The following is a 22533-nucleotide window of genomic DNA, read 5'->3' as shown; positions in this document are numbered from 1 at the left end:
CAATATTGCCATGCAACCAATAGCCTAGGGCAAGAGCCACTTTCCACGTAATCGCCATCTGTCCCCTTCAAGTTATTAGAAACCTTTTTCCACTCAGGAACTAGCTTCTTACATTGTCCACACCATGCCGAGGAAGAGTACAGGCCACCAATTAATTCAGAAGCAAATTCCCATGCATTAGTTCCTTCTCAATTGATCAATGTAGCATCCTTAGTGATGAACTGATCCGAATCAACCATAGCAACAGTGTTTCCATAGGGCACATCCTCAACAATTTCCTGTTTCTTTCCCATCCAAATAACAATCCTCTGCACACTCTTGACATACTGATCATTCTTCTCACCAGGGACATAGTCTGGACCTATAATTCTTAGGTCGGAGAAAACACGTCCAAGAGTTAAAGAAACTGCCCTAATCAGAAGCAGGAATCATCTTTGAGACAGAGCACTGGAGGGCTATCAGAATCACAGTTTGTGGCGACATTGGCATGGATTGAGGTGGTGGGGGAGGAGTGAATGGCAGTGGAGAAGGGTAAAGGAAAGAGATGCAGAAATATTGAAATGAAACCCAAAAGAAACAGAGAAGAGGAAGACAAGGAGTAGGCAGCCAAAAAAGCCACATTTCATTATTTGTCCATGGGCTTGGAACAATTGAGCGTTCCAAGATGAAATTAAAGAAACTAAAATATGATTCCCCAAACATCAAGCAACAACAAGTCTTCAATCAGATTCATTCCCCAAACTTAACACAAAGGAAAAAGATGAGTAAACCAATGACATGTCCATAGCTAACCAATGATCAACAAGATGAAATCTGGCATCTGGTGTCTATATCAAAGCATCAAATAACATCCATAGATATAGATATACAGGGAAAGAAATGAGAACAGTAGAAAATGGGAGACCCGATAATCATACTGATCTGCTTGGCTTCGACCAAGCTCTCATCTCTAAAACCTCAGAAGAAATCTCCAACTCCCCCTGCTTCCTCTTTGCTCCCCTCTCTGCTCCAGCTCCCCCTCTGCTTCCAGGTCTGGTTTTCCTCTCCTTTTCTTCTGCTCTGCCTCCTTTCTTGCTTCCCAAGCCTCTCTCTGCACCTCTCTCGAAACAGACCTTCACCAGAAAAATCCTCAAGTTTTCTCTCTAAAACCCAGAATATCACCCCGCTCCTTCAACAGCACTCTCTCACCGTTCCTCTTCAAAAACCTCCAACCATCCTCTGCCTGCCTCTGCTCTCTGAAATTTTCTTGCTGCCCAAGACACCCAAAAATCCCCCCTCCCAGAAGCGTGTCACCCTCTTACTGTCCAACCATCCCACTCTCTCTAACAGCCTCACTCTCTCTCAAACTCCCCCAATCTGCTGACATGCTCCCTCTCTAAAACTCCCCAATCTGCTGAAAAAAATCCTCCCTCCCTTCTCCGCTTCTCTCTTTCTTGCCCTCCAAGACTACAGGAAAAGTTCTAACGGCCAGAGAATCCCACTGCCACATGTCACTCCCCCAGCCTATATCTCTCTCTGCTCTCAACAAACCACCAGAATATCCTCCTATGCCACGTGTCCTCCCCAGCTAAGGTCCCTCTCTAGAAGTGTCTAAAAGCCTCCAAAAGATGGTAAAAAAAAAATGGTCTGTCTAAAATTGGGGGTCTACACATACATGTTCGTTGAAATACCGTCGTGGTTGCAAAAGACGAGAAAAGAAAACAAGTGGCTTGGATTCACGTAATTCACTCGACTCAAAGAAAAAAAAAAAAGAAGAAAAAAAACGAGGTCATTGTAGCATTAGGCACTTAACAAAGTAGAAACTCATTGAAGAAAGACGTAGTGCAGACCAGAACAACCTAAAAACATCACATCACAACCCTGCAAACCCTGTAATACATGAACACACACAACAGTAAATACAACTCACAAACACGCTTGGAATGACAACAAAACAGACATGTCCAAACACGGTGAAAATGTTAGCATATGGCCAGCATTGGCCATGACAACTAACATCACTAGACACCCATTAGATTCACGCACAAACTCCTTTACTAATTTATGCATAGGAAAGGAGGTTGTTGTTGAAGCTGCTACAGGCCTTTTCACCAGATATGTAGAACCTTCTTCTTCAGTACAGCAAGTAGAAAAGGAGATCCGGATCCATGATTCTTTTCAGATGAAAAACATCATGTTCTCCAGAGCACCATGCAGACGGTAAAGCCCGTCATTGGGCCAAGCTCCAGCCGATGATGATGATGGTGAGGCGACTGATGATGAAGTTGCAGCTGAAGCTCCAACCTCTGCCACAATTGCATCATAGTACAGCCTTCCTCTATAGGCAGCAAGGTCAGCATAGTACACTGGTGGGACCAGCGAGACAGGTTTTGTACACCGAGCAAAGGTGAAACACAAGTTATAGATAAGCTTCTGGATCTGGTCAGAACTAAACCTGTGCTCATCGTGTAGGACATGATAGTGCGTGGGTTTGCTTGTCCCAAGTGTACCATAGTGGCTGCAAAGATAGAAGTCGAACTCAGATAGGTGGACCACTGTTGTGTCCACAACAGTGCCTGGAGGCACATTCCCATTAAAGCTCCGATCATTTACCTTAGGAAACAACCGGGTTAGGTGTCTCTTCCGGGCCACAATAAGAGTAATGGTCGGGCAGTAATTTCCCCCCTGGATTGCTCTCTTGAGATCAAGTAATTCTTCATTCAGAACCATGTCAAATTGGCCCTCACTTACACCATCACGGAACACCACAATCTTCTCTGGCTTGACTTTATTTGCCTGAACATAAGCCTCAACAAGCTCCAGGCACATCGCCCCAAAATTCTGAATCTTCTCCATTCGATGGGCTTGTGGGCGAATTCGAGCTGCATAGCGGTTTGCTGCAGGCCAATTCACTGTGGCAACAACAGCCGCTATTGATGGACTAGTTGTGTTCTGAGAGCCTGGGTGATTGACATCAGCACCAATAAACATCACATGTCCTTCACCTTCAAACCGTGGAAGTCTTTCTATAAGCTCTACATTGCTGCCCCCTAGCTTAGCGTTCAACTTGAGAGCAAGATTGGCAAGATACTGATCACTGACTTTGTTGGCGGGGCCGGACAAACAACATTGAGTAACCATCCCCAATCTGGTCTCAGAGAACCACTTAAGATATCCATAGCCAGCATCCCTCCTAGCCATGACACACACAAGAATTTGTAATTGGCATCTTGCTTTTTTGTAAACCTTGTCGAGCAGCTCCCGTAGCACAGGGAATTCTCTGAAGGCATGCATGTTGGCAGTTTCACAGAAAAGAGGATTCCGCATTTGGATTCCTAACTTTCCACACCGCCTAATAAATCCTGAAATAAATTGCCCGGTATTCAGCCTGTTGTACTGCTCGTACGCAGTGAAGTCCACCACAGCCCAGTGGTCAACTGGTATGCCTTTCACGACCAATTTTCCAACCAAATTCCACTGGCATTTGTCCTTATCCACAGTTAACTTGTTCACCTTGCCCTCGGAAGGGTCTCCTAACTTCAACTCTGGTGGCCCAATGACTCGTCCTGCAAGTGCTGTCATGTTCTTGTTTACATCAATGCCAAAACTGTCAATGATACCTCCCCTGCCAACAAGAGTAACAAAAATTAGAAACATAAAAAAACACAATGCAAATAATTTAGTTGAATCCATCAGCACATCCAACTCTACAAGTGTTAACTTTATCTCATATTAAATGGTTATGAGAACCTATCTTTTCTACTGATGAATGTAAAGTTACTATAACTTTTGGGTGCTACAAGTGTTAACTTTATCTCATATTAAATGGTTATGAGAACCTATGTAAGGGGCAAATAATAACAATTATCATTATGGACTAAAAATCTCAGTGCCAAACACATGTTCTTGAAACCCCCCAACTGCCATGGGCCAAGATGCACTTTTTGACTAAGCAGAAGCTACGGCTGTTCTTGATGAAATGTCAAAATGTATTCATGAATCAGGCCTTTAAAAATGGGAAAGTAACTCAATAATAACTAATAAAAAAAATTGATGCATAATTCAAATCACTAAAGTTTGGCATGAGATCTTGTGTTGGTTTCACCACATCAAAACCAAATACAAAATTGAGATGCTTTATGGATGAAAAAAAATAATAAAAAACAATTTTTCATTGATAATGAACCAAGGAATTGCATAAGCAAGAGCAACTACCTTCACACAAAAAGTTGCAGCCATTCACCTCAACTTATTATCTCTTGAGTAGAAATTAGGAAATTTTAAAAAGAAACTATGGAAATTCACATCTGTTTATTAGAATGAAAAAGCTGAAGGTTCACAATTATGTACCCGCATGGTCCATCGTTTGCCTGCACCATTGCACATATTTTGCTTTCTCTAACAACTGGTGTAGGAAGTTGCTCACGTTTCAGCCCCTGAGCAGCATCTTTATCCAAAATCTCTTTTGTATACCTCTGCCCCTCAACCAAAGTGCAGAATTCCATTGGTACATAGTTATTCCTATTGTTTTTTCCCACATCTAAGCAGGGAATATCCTTGTGCACAATATCCTTGCCATACTTTTCATAGAAATAATCAACAAGGATTACTTTCTTTGGCAAAACTTTGCGTTCTGGATCTTCAGCAAGAAATGACAGATTTCGCGTGTCTTGACTAGTTAAACCTGCAATAATGAACTTTTGACCTGTATTACGGTGAGTCACTCTAACTTTCAATCCCTTTAAGGTAGCCTCAACCTTACTCCTGTATCTCTTAAACTCTCGTAAGGAGAAGCCACGAACATGCTCCTTTAGGAACTCTAAAACCGAAATTGGATTAAAAAATGGCACAACCGAGTAGTCCAAGCACAAGGATAGACCCTGGGCAGTGGGTTTGAGACTATGTTGAAATCCTCTAGAAGCTATAATACCATATCCCAGCTCGTCTTTTCCTGAGTCTTTAAATTGGTAAAAGCTCCGACCAGAAGATATCATATGTCTAGCAGGATTCTCCTTCATTACCACATCCATACCTTGTAATATATCACGGGGAACAAAGGAGAGTACCCCGCTTAAGTAATCACTCAACTTTTGAAGCTCAAGTTGCTTCACCAGATTTATAGTGACAATGAACAAACAAACCTTCATCTCTTCTCCTCCAGAGATCTCCACCTTAAATTTCCCAGTGGGAAGCTCAACAGCACTAAAAATGTTCTTCTCACCATCATAAGCAATCTTTGATGTAGGAAACTGTGAGGGGTGATCAACACAGAGCTTTTCTCGTATCATATACAAAGTGGCCTTTGATATCTTTACTGCACGACCCTTGGGCGGAGCCTCTGGTTTAATATCAACATCATAATGCATTATGAGCCTATTAGACTTGAACTTGACAGGAAAATGATTCACACGAAGTGAAACAGATCTGACAGCATTGGTGCCACCTTTGTCCGGCCTTCTCATAGGAATACGCTTGTCCCCAGCTTCTGCCATAGACAACTCATGTAAATTCACACGAGGATAACTTGTTTACAATAAAAAATAAAAAAAAAACATTTGATTAAGAAAAACACATTAGCCATGGAGCATTTGATACTGAACAATTTCTGGGCACACTCACACTTGACTTGGAGTATCAAAACTTTGATATCATAATTATAGATTAAACCCCTTTAATCAATCAAACCACCATAACTAATATTGTAGCTATGATCAACTCAAAGACACATCCAGCAATTCCTTGATATCAAAAAATAAATAAAGACTTAATTAATAATCGGTAATTTCAGATCTCAGACATTATCCCTAGGTGTCTAGACTCGTAAACCTAAAACTGTCTACTAATTCCCACCAATTCTATTCACACAGGGGTAACGTAAAAAAACAGAGTCAATAAAAAGAATTGAATTCCGAACCTTTGTCATGATGAGAAGAAGTCGGCAACTCCACCGTAGCAGCTGTTGCCGGCACGAATGTTGGACGTTGTGGTTGTTGGACCGGGTTGGGAACCCACAGTTGAACCGGCTGTCCGACCGGAGCAGCTGTTGCCGGCGCGATTGTTGGAGGTTGTGGTTGTTGGACCGGGTTGGGAACCCACCGTTGAACCGGCTGTCCGACCGGATTGGAGGGCCTCCACGGCTGAGTGGGCTGTCCCCACCCTCTCCCTCTCCCTCTCCCTCTCCATCCGGAACCGCCTCCACCACCATCTCCCCTTCCTCTTCCTCTTCCTCTTCCTCCACGACCCTCCATTTCAGCAAACGAGTAATCAATAACGTCTAGACTGTAACGCGTGCCTTGTTAGAGGATGGAGTATCTAAAGGAGAGTGAAAACCGGTACGAATGCGGGAGAGAGAGGCTGAAAGGACGGACTTGCCCTCCTTTACTTGCTGGGTAAGCATCGACTGCGTGCAGGGTAAGCATGGACTTTTGGGAAGTTTCTGTGAAGCTCCAGAAAGTTCGACTAACCCAATACGATGAGGAATTTGGTGTGGTTGGGGAGTAAAGAACAAATTCTCCCTCACTCGCACAAGCAGCATGCTTTTGTTGGTTCTGTTGGTTTTGTCGCCGTTTGGTAGATATTTAATACCGGTTAACAATATTTAACTTGAAAAAAAAGGAAGATAATTCTACTCATTTTTGTGGATTTTGATTCTCACATAGTAATGCAAATCTATGGAAATTAAATTAAGTTCATAAAAAACAAAATAAAAATTTTCACTCCAAATAATAAATGGATTTACCTAGCAACATACATTTGAAATAATGGGATTCACACAAAATAAGGACATGTTTGGCCATTTTATTTAAAACTTGTTTTTAAAAACTATTTTTAAGTCAAAAAATAGCTTTACAGTGTTTTATGAGAACAAGAGTATTTGACAAGTTATTTTTAAAAATAAAAAACAAAAAATTTGTTTAGATAAGTTGTTTTTAAAATTTTATTTATTTATTTTGGTTTTATAAAAATGTTGCAAATTCAATTTATATAATATATATTAAATTTAAATCAAATCTAATTAAAAATGAAAATAGTTTTATAATTATAAATAAATTTTAAAAATATTTTTTTTTGTAAAATATGAATAATAATATTATAATAAAATCATAAATTATATTTTTATAAAAGAAATATATACTATTTTAATATATGTTACAAACATAAGGATATTAACATCTTCATAAAAAAAAATTTATTAAAAATGAATAATAACAATTTTTATTAATATTTTATTTAAAATAAATCGTAAATAAAGTTTAACTTTTTTAACACGTAAATGAGTCAAGTTTTTCATTTCATATACATAATATCCTATACTGTTTTTATTTAATATGTAATTAATTAGATCATTTTTTAATTCAAAATTATTCTTAAAAAATTAAAAATTCATTATATAATTTAAATTATTAATTATGTCTTACTTAATTTATAATTTATTTACCTGAATTCAAAATATATATTTGTGTGTATAGGAAAAACAGTAAAATCATATTCATAATATATCAATTTTGATGAATTTTTTTTTTAATAATTAGATATGTTTTTTGAGTTTCAAATTATTTTTAAAAAACATTAATAAATATGAAGCATAAGTTGATTTAAATAAAATTTATATAAATATAATTATGTGCATGAAAAAAAAAAGTAGTCATTATGAATCAATTTTTATCCATAATTTTTTTGTATTAATGAGTTTATTATTTGAGTTTCAAATTATTTTGAAAAATTACTAAACTTGTCAATAAATTCAACACACTAAGTTTTGTTTAATTTGGAGCTTATTTGTCTAGTTAAAAACATAGAAAATAATTATTCTATATAAAAGAAAAAATAATAAAGTCATTTTAGACCAATTTTTTTCATAAATTTCTTATATTGATTGGATCATTATTTGAGTTTTAAGTTATTTTTAAAAATTACTAGAATCATTAATGAATACAATCCATTAAGTCTTATTTAATTTGGAGTTCATTTGCCTAGTAAAAATAAATAAATAAATAAATAAAATAATAATTCTATGTAAAAGAGAAACAATAAAGTTGTTTTACATCAATTTTTGTCCATAAATTTATGATATCAATTTATTCATTATTTATTTTTAAAATTATTATTAAAAATCATTAGACTCGTTAATGAATCCAACACATTAACCATTTGCTTAATAATAATAATAATAATATATATATATATATATATATATATATATATATATATATATATATATATATATATATGTAGAGAATAAACTAACTTAGATATTTAAAATAAATTTTGGTCTATGACTTACTAATGTTATTGAGTTATATGACTTTTTAGTATTAGTTAAATCAGTTTTTGAGTTTAAAATTAATAAATTTTACTTATTAAGTAAAATTTGATTTAAAATTATTTGCTTGATAAAAAATAGTAGAAAAGTTAAAAGAAATTAAAAAAAAATACGTGTAATTTAAAGGAATGTCATATTTTAAGATTTACAATATCAATATTAAATCATGGAAAGAGAAATGGAATGATATCATGTTCAACTTTACTTGTTTTTTTTTTTATGGTTTTTAAAAAAGTTTCTATGTTTTCCTTTTGTGTTTAAAAATGGACGAAAATAACTTCTACTTGTTTTCTGAAAATTGTTATCTATTTCACTTTGTTTTCAAAAACTGTTTCCAGATAACAATGACCAAACATTGTTAGGAATTTTTAAAAATTTTTTTTTTTTTTAAAATAGAAAATTGTTTTTAAATCACACGGCCAAGTAGACTATAATTAATTTTAAATCTTCAAATTTATAAGTGAATATTATATAAGCAAGATTAAAACTTGAAGGCAAGTCAAGTTTATTCCTACACACTAAAACTCGTTTCAAACTTTAGTACCCTCTCATGTTTCATGTCTCGCCTTAACTTAATGTCAATCCATTCTTATCAACTTTTATTAAGTATAATTCTAACTTGAATATCAGAGGAGCGTAATCAAGGACTCCCTTGATTACACATTGGTGCATGTACCCAAAGGCAACACATGAAGCTTCTAGTCACGAGTTAACATTATTAGATCAAAATCAGCAACAAACCTAACTCAAGAAGTTTGAGCAGTATCATAGCCTAAGTGATTTTCATCTAATTCGAGGTATAGTCTTTCATAAATTAAAATTTATAAAATGTATATTTCTCAAATATGATGTTCTTAAAATATAGTCTTTCATAAAGTAAAATGAATATTTCTCAAATATGATATTCTTACAATATACATGTAACGACCTGCACCCAACTGTGTAGATATTGTCTGCTCTAAGCTTAAAAGGATCCTCACAACTTTAAAATACTTTTACAAAGTTAAGAGGAGTTCATGCATATATAAAGCTAGGATTTTTTTTCCTCTATCCTATGTGGGATGTTATAATTATTCACCCATCTAGACACAACATCCTTGTTGTGTCAAATGGATTGTATGATTAAACAGACAAACACCCCTCATATAGCCGAACAAACCTCTACATTAGGGTCAAGGATCAACTCTAATACCTTGCACCTGATTGTGTAGATATTGTTTGTTTTGCACTCAAAAGGGGCCTTATATCTTTAAAACGTGTTTACAAGGTTAAGAAGAGGTCATACATATATAGCGTTAAGAACTTTTTTCCCCTATCTAATGTGGGACATTACAATCACTCCCTCACGTAAACACAACATCCTCATTATATCCCCTGAGATTGCAAGGCCAAGCAGACAAACACCTCTCACGAGGCCAAATAAACCCCCACATCGGGGTTAGAAACTGGTTCTGATACTATTTGTAATGATCCTCACCCAACCATATAGATATTGTCCGCTTTACACCCAAATGGGTCATCACAACTTTAAAACACGTCTACAAGGTTAAAAAGAACCCATATGTATATAGCATTGGAAATTTCTTTTTCCCATTTCATAGAACCTTAACCATTTCATAAAACCATACCCCTTCCAATCCTTGATTAAAATAAATAATGAAAGAAAATGATAAATTCATTTACACTATGTTTCTAAGCAAGGATTAAAGAAAGGAAAAGTAATATTAAAGAAAATAATTTCTTTTATATTTGATTTATTATGAAAATATGAAAGAAAATTTTCAATTTCTAAATAGAAGAGAAAAGAAATAAGTGATACAAGTTTAAAGAAGTATTTAAAAATAATTTATGAACTTCAAATTGTAGTAAAATAAAAGAATTCGAAGGAGAAATTAAAAGAAAAATAAATTGGCATTTTTAAAGAAAAATAGAATATATTTTCATTAGTAGGTCCTCCTTTTTATAGAGAGTTAAGAAAAGATTTACATTAATATGGATATCATCCACAAGTTCCCACAAGACAACAAATTCTTATATTTTATAGCACCCTGTAGACCCCCATTTGGGGTTCGTTTTTCAACAGCTCATTTTTAGCCAGGTGTCACTATCCCAGTGGGCCACGTGTCACATCCTTAGTGACCATAAGGAATCAACCTCGCTTTTTGAAGCTGCAGTAGGACTTTGACACGTGGAGGAGCTTTCTGGAAGGGGTCCCGCAGGCCGTCAGGAGGCGCGGATGAGAGGACAGAAAGGTGGCTGCAGAAGAGGTGGTGCAGGAAAAATGGTCGCTGCAGAGATCGTTTGAGGTGACAACATTATAGAGGAGTGGCTGGCAAGAGAAGACACCGAGAGAGAAAGAAAGGAAAAAGATAGTAGAGGAAAAACGGAGGAGTTTTTTTCTGGGAGTTCTAGAGAGGAAAGGAATATTGGTTGAACTTGAAGAAGAAGCTAAGAATAAAGGAGCGTAGAGTTGCTGGGAGGAGTCCAGGACACAGAGCCGAGAAGGGAGATTTCCAGGTATGGCCATTTGTTTTTTTGTATATTTTCCATTTTTTTGTAGACTGTCCAAGTCTGGTTTTCAGTGATTTTTCCCTTCTACTTGTTGGGTTGTTCTGTTTTGGTGATTATTGATTGAATGTTGGAAGAGTTTGTTGTGTTTTATGCCCTATTCTGACGAGTATTTTTCCATCTTAACTCACTGCATGTTGGACCCATGGATGAAATGATGAAATGGGTCCGATATACTGGTTAAAGTCTTCATGTTCTTCTTCTTGTTGCTATCCTATTATCTCCTTGTTTTCTTTTCCTCCCTGAGTGCATACTCAAGGCTCCAAAGTCTCAGCTGCTTTCCGTGAAGCTTCAAGCCATGGCCTCTTCGTGGCTAAAACCTGGGTTTTCAGTGATGATGAGAACAGGCCTTTTTAGTCTTCTCTAAGCTTTCACAGTCAGCAAATACTCGAGGTTGCATGCTACCAGGCATATTCGTCGGCTAGACGTGGAGGCACGTCTGCCGGTGGCCTGCCCATTGTGTTCATGTCCATGCACATGTCTTCACTCTACATGACCCCTATCCCTATTCCATGCAAGCGTGTCGTCGTCTCATCCCCATGTCTTTTTTTTTTCTTTATCCACCATGCTCTTCGTTCGTCTATCCACCTCTCTCTCTAGGTCGTCATACCCATTTCCTCACTCAAGCTTGCAGGAATCAAGCATCCCACCTTATCTGTATGTCTCACGTCTGGAATCCTATCCGGCCAACACCCCACCTTATCCGGATGTCTTACGTCCGGAATCCTATCCAACCAACATCACACATTTCTCCGGATGCCTCGCATCCGGGGATCTGTCTGGCCGCGTCCTACCTTTCTCTGGATGTCTCTCATCCGAAATCTGTCCGGCCGCGTCCCACCTTCTTCGGATGCCTCACATCCGGAATCTGTTCGCCAAAGGTCCCGCCTTCTCCGGATGTCTCACATCCGGATCTTACCCCCGCCGCCCTTTCACCTTTTTCGGATGTCTCACATCTGGAACCCCTGCCCCCACCGTCATTCCACCCGAGAAAGATTTCTGTCCGGCCGCCATTCCTTTCTCCGGATGCCTTGCATCCGGAATTCTGTCCGGCCGACAGTCCGCTTTCTCTGGATATCTCACATCCGACGCCTGACTTCGGATGGGAGAAGAAGGCAATTCAATTTCCCCCGTTAGACATGTCCGGATCCTCGTTTTATAACTTCTTTCTTTAAAACCATTTCAAAGCATCCTATCTTTCATCCTTAGAGTTTTTAGAATCACCCAAGAGTCCCATTTCCAATAAAATTTTGCTGTCATCTTTCTTTCTGGCAAGCAATTTTCATAACTCTTCTGTTTTTTTAAATGTTTTGAAATAAGCATAGATTCAATCCCGTAATTCCGAATAATGGAGTTTATGGAATTAATTCATGCAAAAATAAACGGGCTTTGGTGGGGGCCCGACATATATGACTTTATAATTGATTAATTGACTTGGTTATCATACATGATTATTTATCCTGCTCTTTGACATGTATGCTATTATTCCTTAATTGTGCACTAACCTTTCTCTTGGTAGCGCACAGTGGCTCGTTGCCCAGGTACGCACCTACTTTCACTCTGATAATTGTCTAAGCATATCTTGTTTCTCACATGTGCATGATTTATTCTGGGTACTCATTGATTTGCTCGTCTATTGCCATGATTGCTTCATTTTATTAGTAGAGACCCGACTTTAGGGACTTAGAGGGGTGCTACGGTTTTTACCGTACCTTCCCGATAAGTAACCTGACCCCCGAACCTGATCCGGTTTTTCGCAGACCGTCTTTTCCAAATGAGGAGTCACACTTAGGGTTTTTCTTTCTTATTTTGTTTACCCTTTTAAAAAATAAAACAAAAATAAGTGGCGACTCCAAGTCATTTTTGATTTTATAAGTAAAATCAATTTTTCAAATCAAAAATCGAGTTTCGCCATCGAGTGGAAAACGCATTGAGCCGAAATGCGGGGTCCACACACCCCCATTGGATGATCATAAAAATATGTTTTGTTAAAATCTTACTCGGAAAAACCCTATTGAAAGAAAAAAAAAGTACAATAGTCTTTAAATGATTTGACCATTAGAACTACCTATTTGAGAACCTTGCCGATAAAATTCAATGGAACAAAACTTGGATAAAAAAAAAAAGTGCAGTATATCCATATTAGTATTATCCTCCTCATATAAATATAACTATGTTTTCTTCAGTGTTTCAAGTGGAAAATCTCTCAATTTTTGCATTCTAATGTTGTATCTTAACCTTTTTAATGTAATAGATGATAATGCTTTTGTAAATAAATCTACTAGACTATCACATGATCAAATCTTCTGAACATTAATGTCACCATTCTCTTGGAGCTTATAAGTATAAAAGAATTTGGTAGAGATTTGCTTAGTTTTATTACCTTGTATAAATCCTCCTTTAATTTGTACAATATAAACAATATTATTTTTATATAACCTGGTAAAGGATAGTCCACATGATTCATGTATATGTTGGATCATTGACTTTAGCCATACACATTCATGACTTGCTTCATGAATTCAAAGTATCTCTAAATGATTTGAAACAGTGGCTACCATTATTTGTTTGATTGATTTACATGGTGTTGTTGTACTAACATAGGTAAATCTATACGCCATTTGAGATCAAGTTTTATAGGGATTTGAAAGATAGTCAATATCCATATATCAAAGCAATTCAATTTTGCACTTGTCAAATAAAATAAACTCATATAAATTGTTCCACAAAGATATCGTAATACATGCTTAATTTCATCCCAAAGTCTTTGAGTGGCATAACTTTATCTTGGTATTAGATCGATAGAAAATGCGTCAATTTGCAAGATACTTCAATGTGTCAACTTGCAAGATACTTCAATGCGCCAATTTGCATTGAGATATGTCTGAACCAACTACTTCTTCATTTTCTTCTTTGCGATAAAACATATATTTATTCTCAAGTGAACAAACAATCATAAAGGAGTTAAGTAGGTGTAATTTGTTCATATGAAAGCGCTTTAAAACTTTTTGTGTATGCTTAATGATGGACTAACATTTTATTTGGAAAGTGCTTGATTTGCAAGCCAAAATAAAATTTTGGTATTCCAAAATCTTTAACTATATAATTGACCACTATTATAAACTTTTTAGGGGTTCCAATAAGATTGTAACAACTATAAACCTTCAGTTTAATCCATGCAAGGGTATAATTTAATCAAGTATATTATATGACATTATCTAGAATATGTTATAAGATTTTCAATTATTACTTTTGATAGTAATCTCTTAGTGAATTATTTGCTTCAAGCATGTTAATCATTTAAGGACTAGGTTGCTTCATGTATTTTGAATCCTTATGAGATTTTAACATATATATGAGTCCATATATATTATAAAGTATATTTCAAGTCCTTCAAGGACCATAAATCATTCGATTGAATCATTATGAGAATCAATACAAAGTCTTTATAGGAAACCTTATGCTATAATCTTTGTTTTATCTTGATTACACTTTTGTACAACAATCCACTGGAGTCTAACAATTATCTTTAAGCATTAAACTTCTTTAGGTCTATTTATATTCAACAAAATCAATGTTTTCTTTATGTATTTAATCTTTTTGTTTTGACTAATTATTTCTATATAAACATCCTTATATAATTCATGATTTTAAATCTTTATCATTCTTTATGATGTTAAAGGTCATTTAAAATTTGAAATTTTACATTGTTCTTTTGAAATGACTTCCTCCTTCTAACGGAAAGAAAATTTGTCTCAACAAAATAATGATTTACACATGTCATACTATCCTTCGAGGGTATAGATAAATTAGTCATTCAGTAAAAACTTTTGGTTTTATAATGCCTATATGACTTATAATGAGTTGATATATTGTTATTTACCTAGGGTTACATGTTGGTCATATAAGATTCTTTTGGATCTAATAGATATAAGATATCATTCACATGGAATTGTATGCCATTGATGACATAATTTTCTCTCTTTTGGAGCCTACAATCAAGTTTACTTGATATATATATTAACATTAACTATTATATATGTTTTATAATTGATGTGACATATATCCTAGAATAAATCTATCAAACATTTGATATTATATGTACATAAGTGATAAATATGACATGCATATATTGAAAATGTAATTTAATTTTTTCATAAAATGGAATGTACAATTTCATATATTTCAACCGTTATAGTTAGTAAAAAGAATAGTGAGGATACAATCAAATCAAATTTGAATCATAAAAAATTAAGAATTTTAATAATTTAAATTAAAAACAGAAAATTCTATACCTTCATAACTTTCAATTATAAAATTATATTTACAAGAATATATACAATAAAAACTTCAGATTATGAAATTTTATCATATTTCTATAGTTCTTCATAGTTGTAAGTTGAGAGAATTTTTACCTTTATATGGTTTCACATATATAGTTTAATCATGAAAAAAATAATTAATAATACAAATTATATGAAAAAAATAAACTAATAATACTACTGATACTAAAATTTTATAATATCAATTAACAATAATAAAATAATAAAAATAATGAAATAATTACGTAGCTTTTAGTTATGATATATATATATATATATGACTTGGGCTTATAATTTTTCTATATAGCCTTAAATCTTGATAAATTATAAAATAAACCTTTATTTTTCATAGCTCCTAACTATAAGAAAATATATAATATTAACATTTTCTTATAATTCTCAATTGTGAGAAAAAAAAAAGAGATACTTTGCATATATTTGCTTTTACATAAATTTAGGCTGAATAATTTTTTGCAAAGAAAATTTTTGTTATAGAAACATGAAATTTGCATAGTTTTGGGTTATGAAATATTCTTTATATAGATTAGTCTAATATTGTAAAAATAATAATAATTATATAAAGAATAATTATAAAATGAATTTAACTCCCATTAAATGATGGAAAATTCATAGTTGGTTGAAAATAAATAAAATATAATAACAATTTAAAAAAACTTATTGATTTTCAAATTCTTTATTAATAAGTGTATATAGAGTGGAGGAGTCTCCTCATATAATATCAATATTTTATTAAATCAATATATCCTCAAATAATTATACTTTTTAAATAATTATAAATTTTAATTATATTAAAATTCTTCTAAACAACATTGAGAGAGTAACAAATAGCAATAACGTATTTACATTTTCCATGTTTCACAAAAAGGGAAAAAAATAAAAAAGAAATTCAAATCACAAATCACACAATAATAAATAGATTTACACCTCTCAATTAGTGAAAAAGAAGAAGAAAAAGCAATTGATATATATCCTTTGTATAATATGAAAAATATTAAGTCCTTATTGGATAATTTTTTTCGAAAACAATTATAAAAAAAATAGTTTTTGAGAACAAAAATCTATTTGAAAACTTAAAATGTTTTTAATCTGCTTTTCATATTTTTAAATATGCTTTAAAAATAATTTTTATATGTAGTTTTTCATTTTTAATCATTTTACATGTTTGTATAATTATTTCTTAAAACATCCCTAAGAAAACAAGTGAAACCAATATAAAACAACTAAAAAATGTTCTTTAAAAAACACCCTATTTTTTGTTCTTAAGAACAAAAAACAAAATACAATTTTGGTTGTCAAACATATTTCTTGTGTTTTTTATTCTTGAGAACAAAAAACTGTTCTAAAAAACAGTTCCCAAACAGACCATAATATTCCCATTTTCATAACTTTTGGGTATGAATAATAATAATTACATACTTTTAGCTATGCTTAATAACCTAACATTTTTCATTTGGCTTCTAACTCTTTCATAATTTCTAGTTATGAATAATAATAATAATAATAATAATAATATATAACTTCTAGCTATATATAATAACACAATATTTTCATATAACTTATAACTTAATTTTCATAACTTTTGGTTATAAATAATAATTACATAGCTTGACTATATTTTTCACATGACTTTTGATTATATGAATTTCTTATTAATTAATAATTTTGTTCTTTGTAACTTTTTGCTATAACAAAATACATATTAACAACTTTAGCATAACTTTAGACTAGTACAAAGAATGTTAATTTTTTTTTAATGTTTGTAACTTCTAGTTATGGATAATAACAATTACATAATTTTTTTTATAAGACAATTTTTTTTATATAGCTTTTGACATTAATTTACTAGTCTTTCCCCATAAAGAAAAAAAAATATTTTTATTTACTAACTTTTTGTTTAAAAAAAAAAAAACCAATGACTATAAAAATCAATCACGACAAAAAGAAAGATAAAATTCTTATTATATATTAACTTATTTTGTTAAAAAAAATTTATGTAATGATAAAATTCTTTCATCTTGATAAGAGGGAAAAAAAGGAAAATAATTCTTGTTTTATATATTAGTTTAGTAATAAAAAATGCAAAAAAGATAAACAATAATTTACCATATCACATTCTAAAAATGGTTGCAAAGTTAAGAGGTTTGCATTGGCATCAGTGGTTGTGGACATCATCGGTAGTCATAAAGAATGGATAGAAAAATAAAATGAATAGAAGATTATAATATCTGTTAAGTTTGGTTCCTCAAGAAAATTCTAAGGAAAAAAAAAATTAAAGTCAATAATCTTTTTTTTTATTATTATTACTTTCTATAAACCAAATATAGCTATATAGAATTATAGTATAAATAGAAAACATGGGTGTTTGAGATCAATGAAGAGTATTTTTGTATACTAATCTTTTACTTGAAAATAAATATTTTACAAAAAATATTTTTGTTATCTTGATTCAACCTAGCCTAGGGACTATTAAAATATACATTTAAGTGTACTTTTAAAACAATTATTTAAATTGATCCCTCTTTTCTTCCTATTTTTTATCTTCTAATTTTTAAAATTTTTTATTAGAAACAATAACTAGAAACTACAATTTTGATACAAATCTAGAAATCTCATCTTCAAATTATAGCTCTCACAATTAAAAAACCATAGTTAAAAATTATAATTTTTATTTTTTTAATAGAAATGGCATTGTTAAAATTAGATTTCAAATTATTTTCTTTAAAGGGGTTACCAAAAACAATAATTTTATAAAATGTTTATAATTAAATTTGTATACTCAAAATTCCAATTTAATCCAAAATTTTAATGTGTTAGTGTTGTGTCCTTGTTTCAAGGGTGATTGTACTAGGCATCATGCTCCTCTCATAATTAAAGAGATGAATAAGAAAATGATAGAACTATTTAGATCAACTCTTCTCTAACAATCAAGTTACCGTGAATGGAAGTAAGGATAACATATCTAAGATGAAGGGCTTTATGTTAGTTTGTGGGTCTAGGCAACCCAGTAGAAGTTGTAATGCACCACTTTCTAATTAAAGGGATGGTCGGTCTTGGCTATTGGGATGGATTTCCCATAATGAGTGCACTAGTGTGTATGGTTACATATTGAACAAGACCTACGATGGGTTATGACTTGAGGCTATCAAGTAGTCATAACTTTACCAAGTTGCTTTATTGAGTTATCTCTCAACCTTGAGAAAATATTAAGCTTGTACTGAAGTTAGTAGTGGCTTTGACCTACAACTTTGACCTAATACTCCTATGCGTCTCAGTGTTCCTCGCTCTAAGCTCATATATACCTTGTTGGCATAGGTTATGAGGGTCGAATTAACTTTAGGTTTACTTTTGTGTATAATAATGTTTTGGTAATTATTTAAGGTTACATAGAGGTAAGTGAACAAGGTCTTTGTATTGGGGTAATTGATTAATTTGTAGGCCTTATTGGGTTAATTAATCAATTAAGACTCATTTTAGGCTAGATTAAGTGACCCAAACCCTTAGTAGGCCTAAGTCACTTAAGTCAATTGGGGAACCCTATAAATATCCCGTTAGGGGTTAAGGTTTCCATAACTTTTTCCATAGAGTTGTCTTCTACATCCAAAGAGAAAAAAAGTCATAGCCTCCACCCTCTCTTCCCCTCCATCGAAAGTACGTCAAGATACAGGGATAGCTATTTGACAAAAGATCTTGGGTTTACGAGACTTTCGACAACATTGATTTGATTTTTCAACAATTGAATTCAAGGTTTGGAAACCTCCAAACCTAAAAGTTAGTATTTTAACCTTAAAGGTCATTTTTTTTTAATAAATTGACATTGCTTTCGTTGCTTAGTTCTAAGATGCCAATAATTGGTATGAAAGCATAATGATATATGCATGCTTAGATCTTTATTCAGGGTTACTAACCTCTTTTTTACAACCTTGATAAAAATTCTCCCATGGCCAAGCTGTAAACCCTCCATTTTGTCTTAGTAGCACATGTTATTCTATATATTTTCCTTCACTCGGTTGTATTTTAGGTTTAGTTCACTTAATTGCATGCTTAGTCTAGCTTAGTTTTATTTTGAGATATTTCATCTAGATACATTTTAGTTCATTCCATTTAGGTGCACTTTAGGATAGTTCATCTAAATGCATTCTTAGTTCACTTCACTTAGGTGTATTTTAGGTTAGCTCATCTAGATGTGTTTTAGGAAATTTCTTAGTTGCACCTTAGGGTAGCATTTCATTGTCACCTAGCATGGCATGTCCATAGGGAGAGGAAAATAAGGAAAGCATTAGGATTTTGAGAGGAGTTTCTTAGTACATGGTTGCCATTGGAAAGTGGGTTCCACAGTATTGAGGATAATGAAAAATGACTCTTTTGATAAGGAGAACAACATTGGAAAGTAGGTGTGCACAACATTGGGGGACTTAAGTTTGGAAACAAAGAGGATTCTTTGAGATTCACAATATGGAGATTTTTTTTTAGGAATGACTCTTTTTAGAGATTTTTTCTAGGATGCATGACATTGAGTTGGAGCTTGAGGAGGATTCTCTAGAGTTGGATGACATTAGAAGGAAAGAATGATATTTTTAGAGAGATAAGGACTCTCTTTAGAAAGAGAGTTGGATATACATGGTTTTGTGGAATTGGAGATTGACATTGAGAGGATTCTTAGGAGATTGAGACATACAATTGCCATATCTTTGGAGGACATAGATTAAGGAGATTAAAGTTAGGGAAGATGTTCTATGGAGGAAGATTGATGCCATTTTGAGTTTGAGAGAGAGTAGGACTCTGTAGGGATTGAGACTCACACCATTGAGATTGGGATAGGGATTTTTAGGAAAGAATACAACTGCCATATTGACAAAGTTTGATTAGTGACTGAATAGAGATATTGGAGGAAGCATTGAGAAAAGTTGAAGACACCATAGAGACCTTGGGAAAGGTTGATCACGCCATTAGAGAAGGATAATATGACTACCACTAATTGAGAAGGGAGAAAATGTGAGATTTTGAAGAAAATGTGAGGTCTTAGGGAGAAAAAGTGAGATATTGAGAAGAAAATGTGGCATTTTGAGAGAGAAAAAGTGAAGTCTTAAAGGGTTAGGGGATATGGCATAGTGAAGAAACATGAAAGAGAAGTAAGCTTCATCTTTTTAGATGAAAGGTATGCTCTCTTTAATTTTTTGTATATCTTGTTAATTGTCATCTCTCCATCTATCTTTTCTCTTTCCATCTTGCTTGAATATGGAAATTATCTTTGGTTAGTGTGGATGTATAGACCACACGAATTGTTGGCATTTATTGATTGGATTATTATTGAAGATGATTAATTGTTTATGAAAGCCTATTACCACTTTACTTAACTTACTAACCTTTGTGATGAAAATTTTGAATCAAAGAACTTAGGGTTTTTCAAAAAATATTTTGATGTTTGTATGATGTTCCTAACTTCCTAAGCGTATCAAACAAATTTAATTGGGCCCCAAAATCATTTTTTAATTAAGAGATTTAGATTGGTTTTTTACATAGGTCTTGTTTTAACACTACTCTAGACACCCAAATTGATTGCATAAAATTAAATTATTTCTCGACTTTCTTAAATATTTGGTGTTATTTTTCCTTGAATCTACACTTCTTAAAGTTAATTTTAGGACCCTGCTTCATTAAAAATCAATTCACTAGAAATAAATTTTTTTCCTACTCTTATTGCAGTGACCTCATTTTGTAATCAAGGAATGTTTAGCTTATTTTAAATATGCTCCTTATGCAATTTAATCATGTTGCCATTTTTCCTATAATATAGACATATTGAATGTTGTGAATGTTTAGCTAGGTTGGCAATTCCATATAAATTCCTAGGTGTCTCCTAACTCAATTTTTCCAAATCATTCTTCGAACTACTTGCCTGATAAAGATTAAGTTATTGAATTTGCTAAAGAGACTAAGGTATGTAGTTGAGGTTGGAATTGGATGGAATTGAATTAACCATATTATTTAAATGTTATTTTTCTTGAAATATTTTTTAAGGAATTAGGAGGCTTGAAAAACATTTTTTACTAAGTGTTCAAAAATTCATATTCCAAGATCAATCCAATTTTAGGTCGAATAGATTCAAGTTGCAATTTCTTGATGATATCTCATCTGTTGGATCAAGGGTTTCTTTCATTTAAAAACCTACAACTTGAGAAAAAGTTTTCCTAGTGTTTTCCAAATTCTTTTCAACAAATTTTCTTGAGAAAAAATGGGTTGAATTCTTTCTTCATTCATCTCTCAATTTTGAAATTATTGGTTTTGGATATAAACTCATTTTCTTCTTGTGTTGATTCAAGAAGATGCCAAGGTCGAGCTTGGTGTGAACTCTAAGTGTGCTTTAGAAGAAGAAGTTGTGAAGCTAAAAGTGGAAAGGTATTATTCAAGTGGTCCAAGAAGGATTGATAGGCTTGAGCTAAGTAAAACCTTGTATTAATTTTTGTTTTTCATAGTGGATTTTTTTTATTAGTGGTAGGCACATGGTTTTTTTTATCTCTTCAATGGTTTTCCAAGTGAATTCTATTAATATTGTCTCTCTTTCCCTCATTCTACTCATGATTTATTTTAAGTTTTTTATATCATTAGTTACTTGGGTATATATGTTGAATGAAAAAAAATGAGTTGAAAAGGGTGTGATTATCCATTAGATATCTTGAATATTTTTTTGGTTTATTTTGATATAGATATTTAATAGAGATCGAAAATTGTGTTAATGAGAAATGACTCTTATAAATTGTGTTGGGGAGTGTTGAAGCAATTTGCATATGACTTGCATTTGAAAATTGTTGGGAGAGTGTTGTTGCATTCATATTGGTATGCGATTGCTACTTTGTGTTGGAAAGTGTTTGAAAAGAAAAGGAAAAATTGTAAAAATCTCTAAGGTTAGATAAATTGTGTTGGGAGACCTTTTAAATTGGTCAATAACACCTAATCACCCACCTAACCCCCCCCCCCCCCCCCCCCCCCCCTCTAGGTTTAGTCCATCTTTGAGATTCACTTTCAAAGTTGTTGTACCTTAATCATTTCTCAGATTCTTGATTTGAGTGGAATATATGTTGTGTGTATGATAGGATGTTTGTTATGTTATACTTGCTAAACTCACCCTATTATTTTATGAAAGCACTTTGGATTGCAATTGAGGTATGTTCCTTTCATTTTCTTATATGTTTTATTTCACTTGATATGCATATTCTGCATGAGTAATATTATGTTAGGCTTTTGTTATTATCATCTTAGCCTTAGTCTTATCCTTTGGTATCCATGATTTACTGATCAATTATCATAATTACCTCGACTTGA

General features: G+C 33.1%; 1 protein-coding gene across 2 annotated transcripts; it reads right to left on the bottom strand.

The window, feature by feature from the left end:
* Nucleotides 1-761: 761 nt before the first annotated feature.
* Nucleotides 762-6429, bottom strand: LOC117923788 (protein argonaute 2-like). 2 transcript variants are annotated; one of them, XM_034842237.1, is made up of 3 exons: nucleotides 5894-6429; nucleotides 4330-5461; nucleotides 762-3604 (listed from the first exon to the last, which is right to left on the bottom strand). In XM_034842237.1, the coding sequence occupies exons 1-3, from the start codon at nucleotides 6225-6227 to the stop codon at nucleotides 2158-2160; spliced, it is 2913 nt and encodes a 970-aa protein (XP_034698128.1). In that variant the 5' UTR covers nucleotides 6228-6429; the 3' UTR covers nucleotides 762-2157. The 2 variants fall into 2 exon arrangements, with proteins under 2 accessions (XP_034698128.1, XP_034698127.1); XM_034842236.1 differs by having other exon boundaries at nucleotides 4330-5464; nucleotides 5894-6428.
* Between the last annotated feature and the right edge of the window lie 16104 nt (nucleotides 6430-22533).

Source organism: Vitis riparia, chromosome 10, assembly GCF_004353265.1.
Source record: "Vitis riparia cultivar Riparia Gloire de Montpellier isolate 1030 chromosome 10, EGFV_Vit.rip_1.0, whole genome shotgun sequence".
NCBI lineage: Eukaryota > Viridiplantae > Streptophyta > Magnoliopsida > Vitales > Vitaceae > Vitis > Vitis riparia.
This window is presented reverse-complemented; position numbering and strand designations above follow the sequence as displayed.

Excerpts from the sequence above, each read along its gene's own strand:
- LOC117923788 (XM_034842236.1), bottom strand. The coding sequence starts at position 6,227 with ATGGAGGGTCGTGGAGGAAGAGGAAGAGGAAGAGGAAGGGGAGATGGT. Across the intron at positions 5,465-5,893 it reads TTCTTCTCATCATGACAAAG|AAGCTGGGGACAAGCGTATT; the intron begins GTTCGGAATTCA and ends TGTCTATGGCAG. Across the intron at positions 3,605-4,329 it reads GCAAACGATGGACCATGCGG|GGGAGGTATCATTGACAGTT; the intron begins GTACATAATTGT and ends TCTTGTTGGCAG.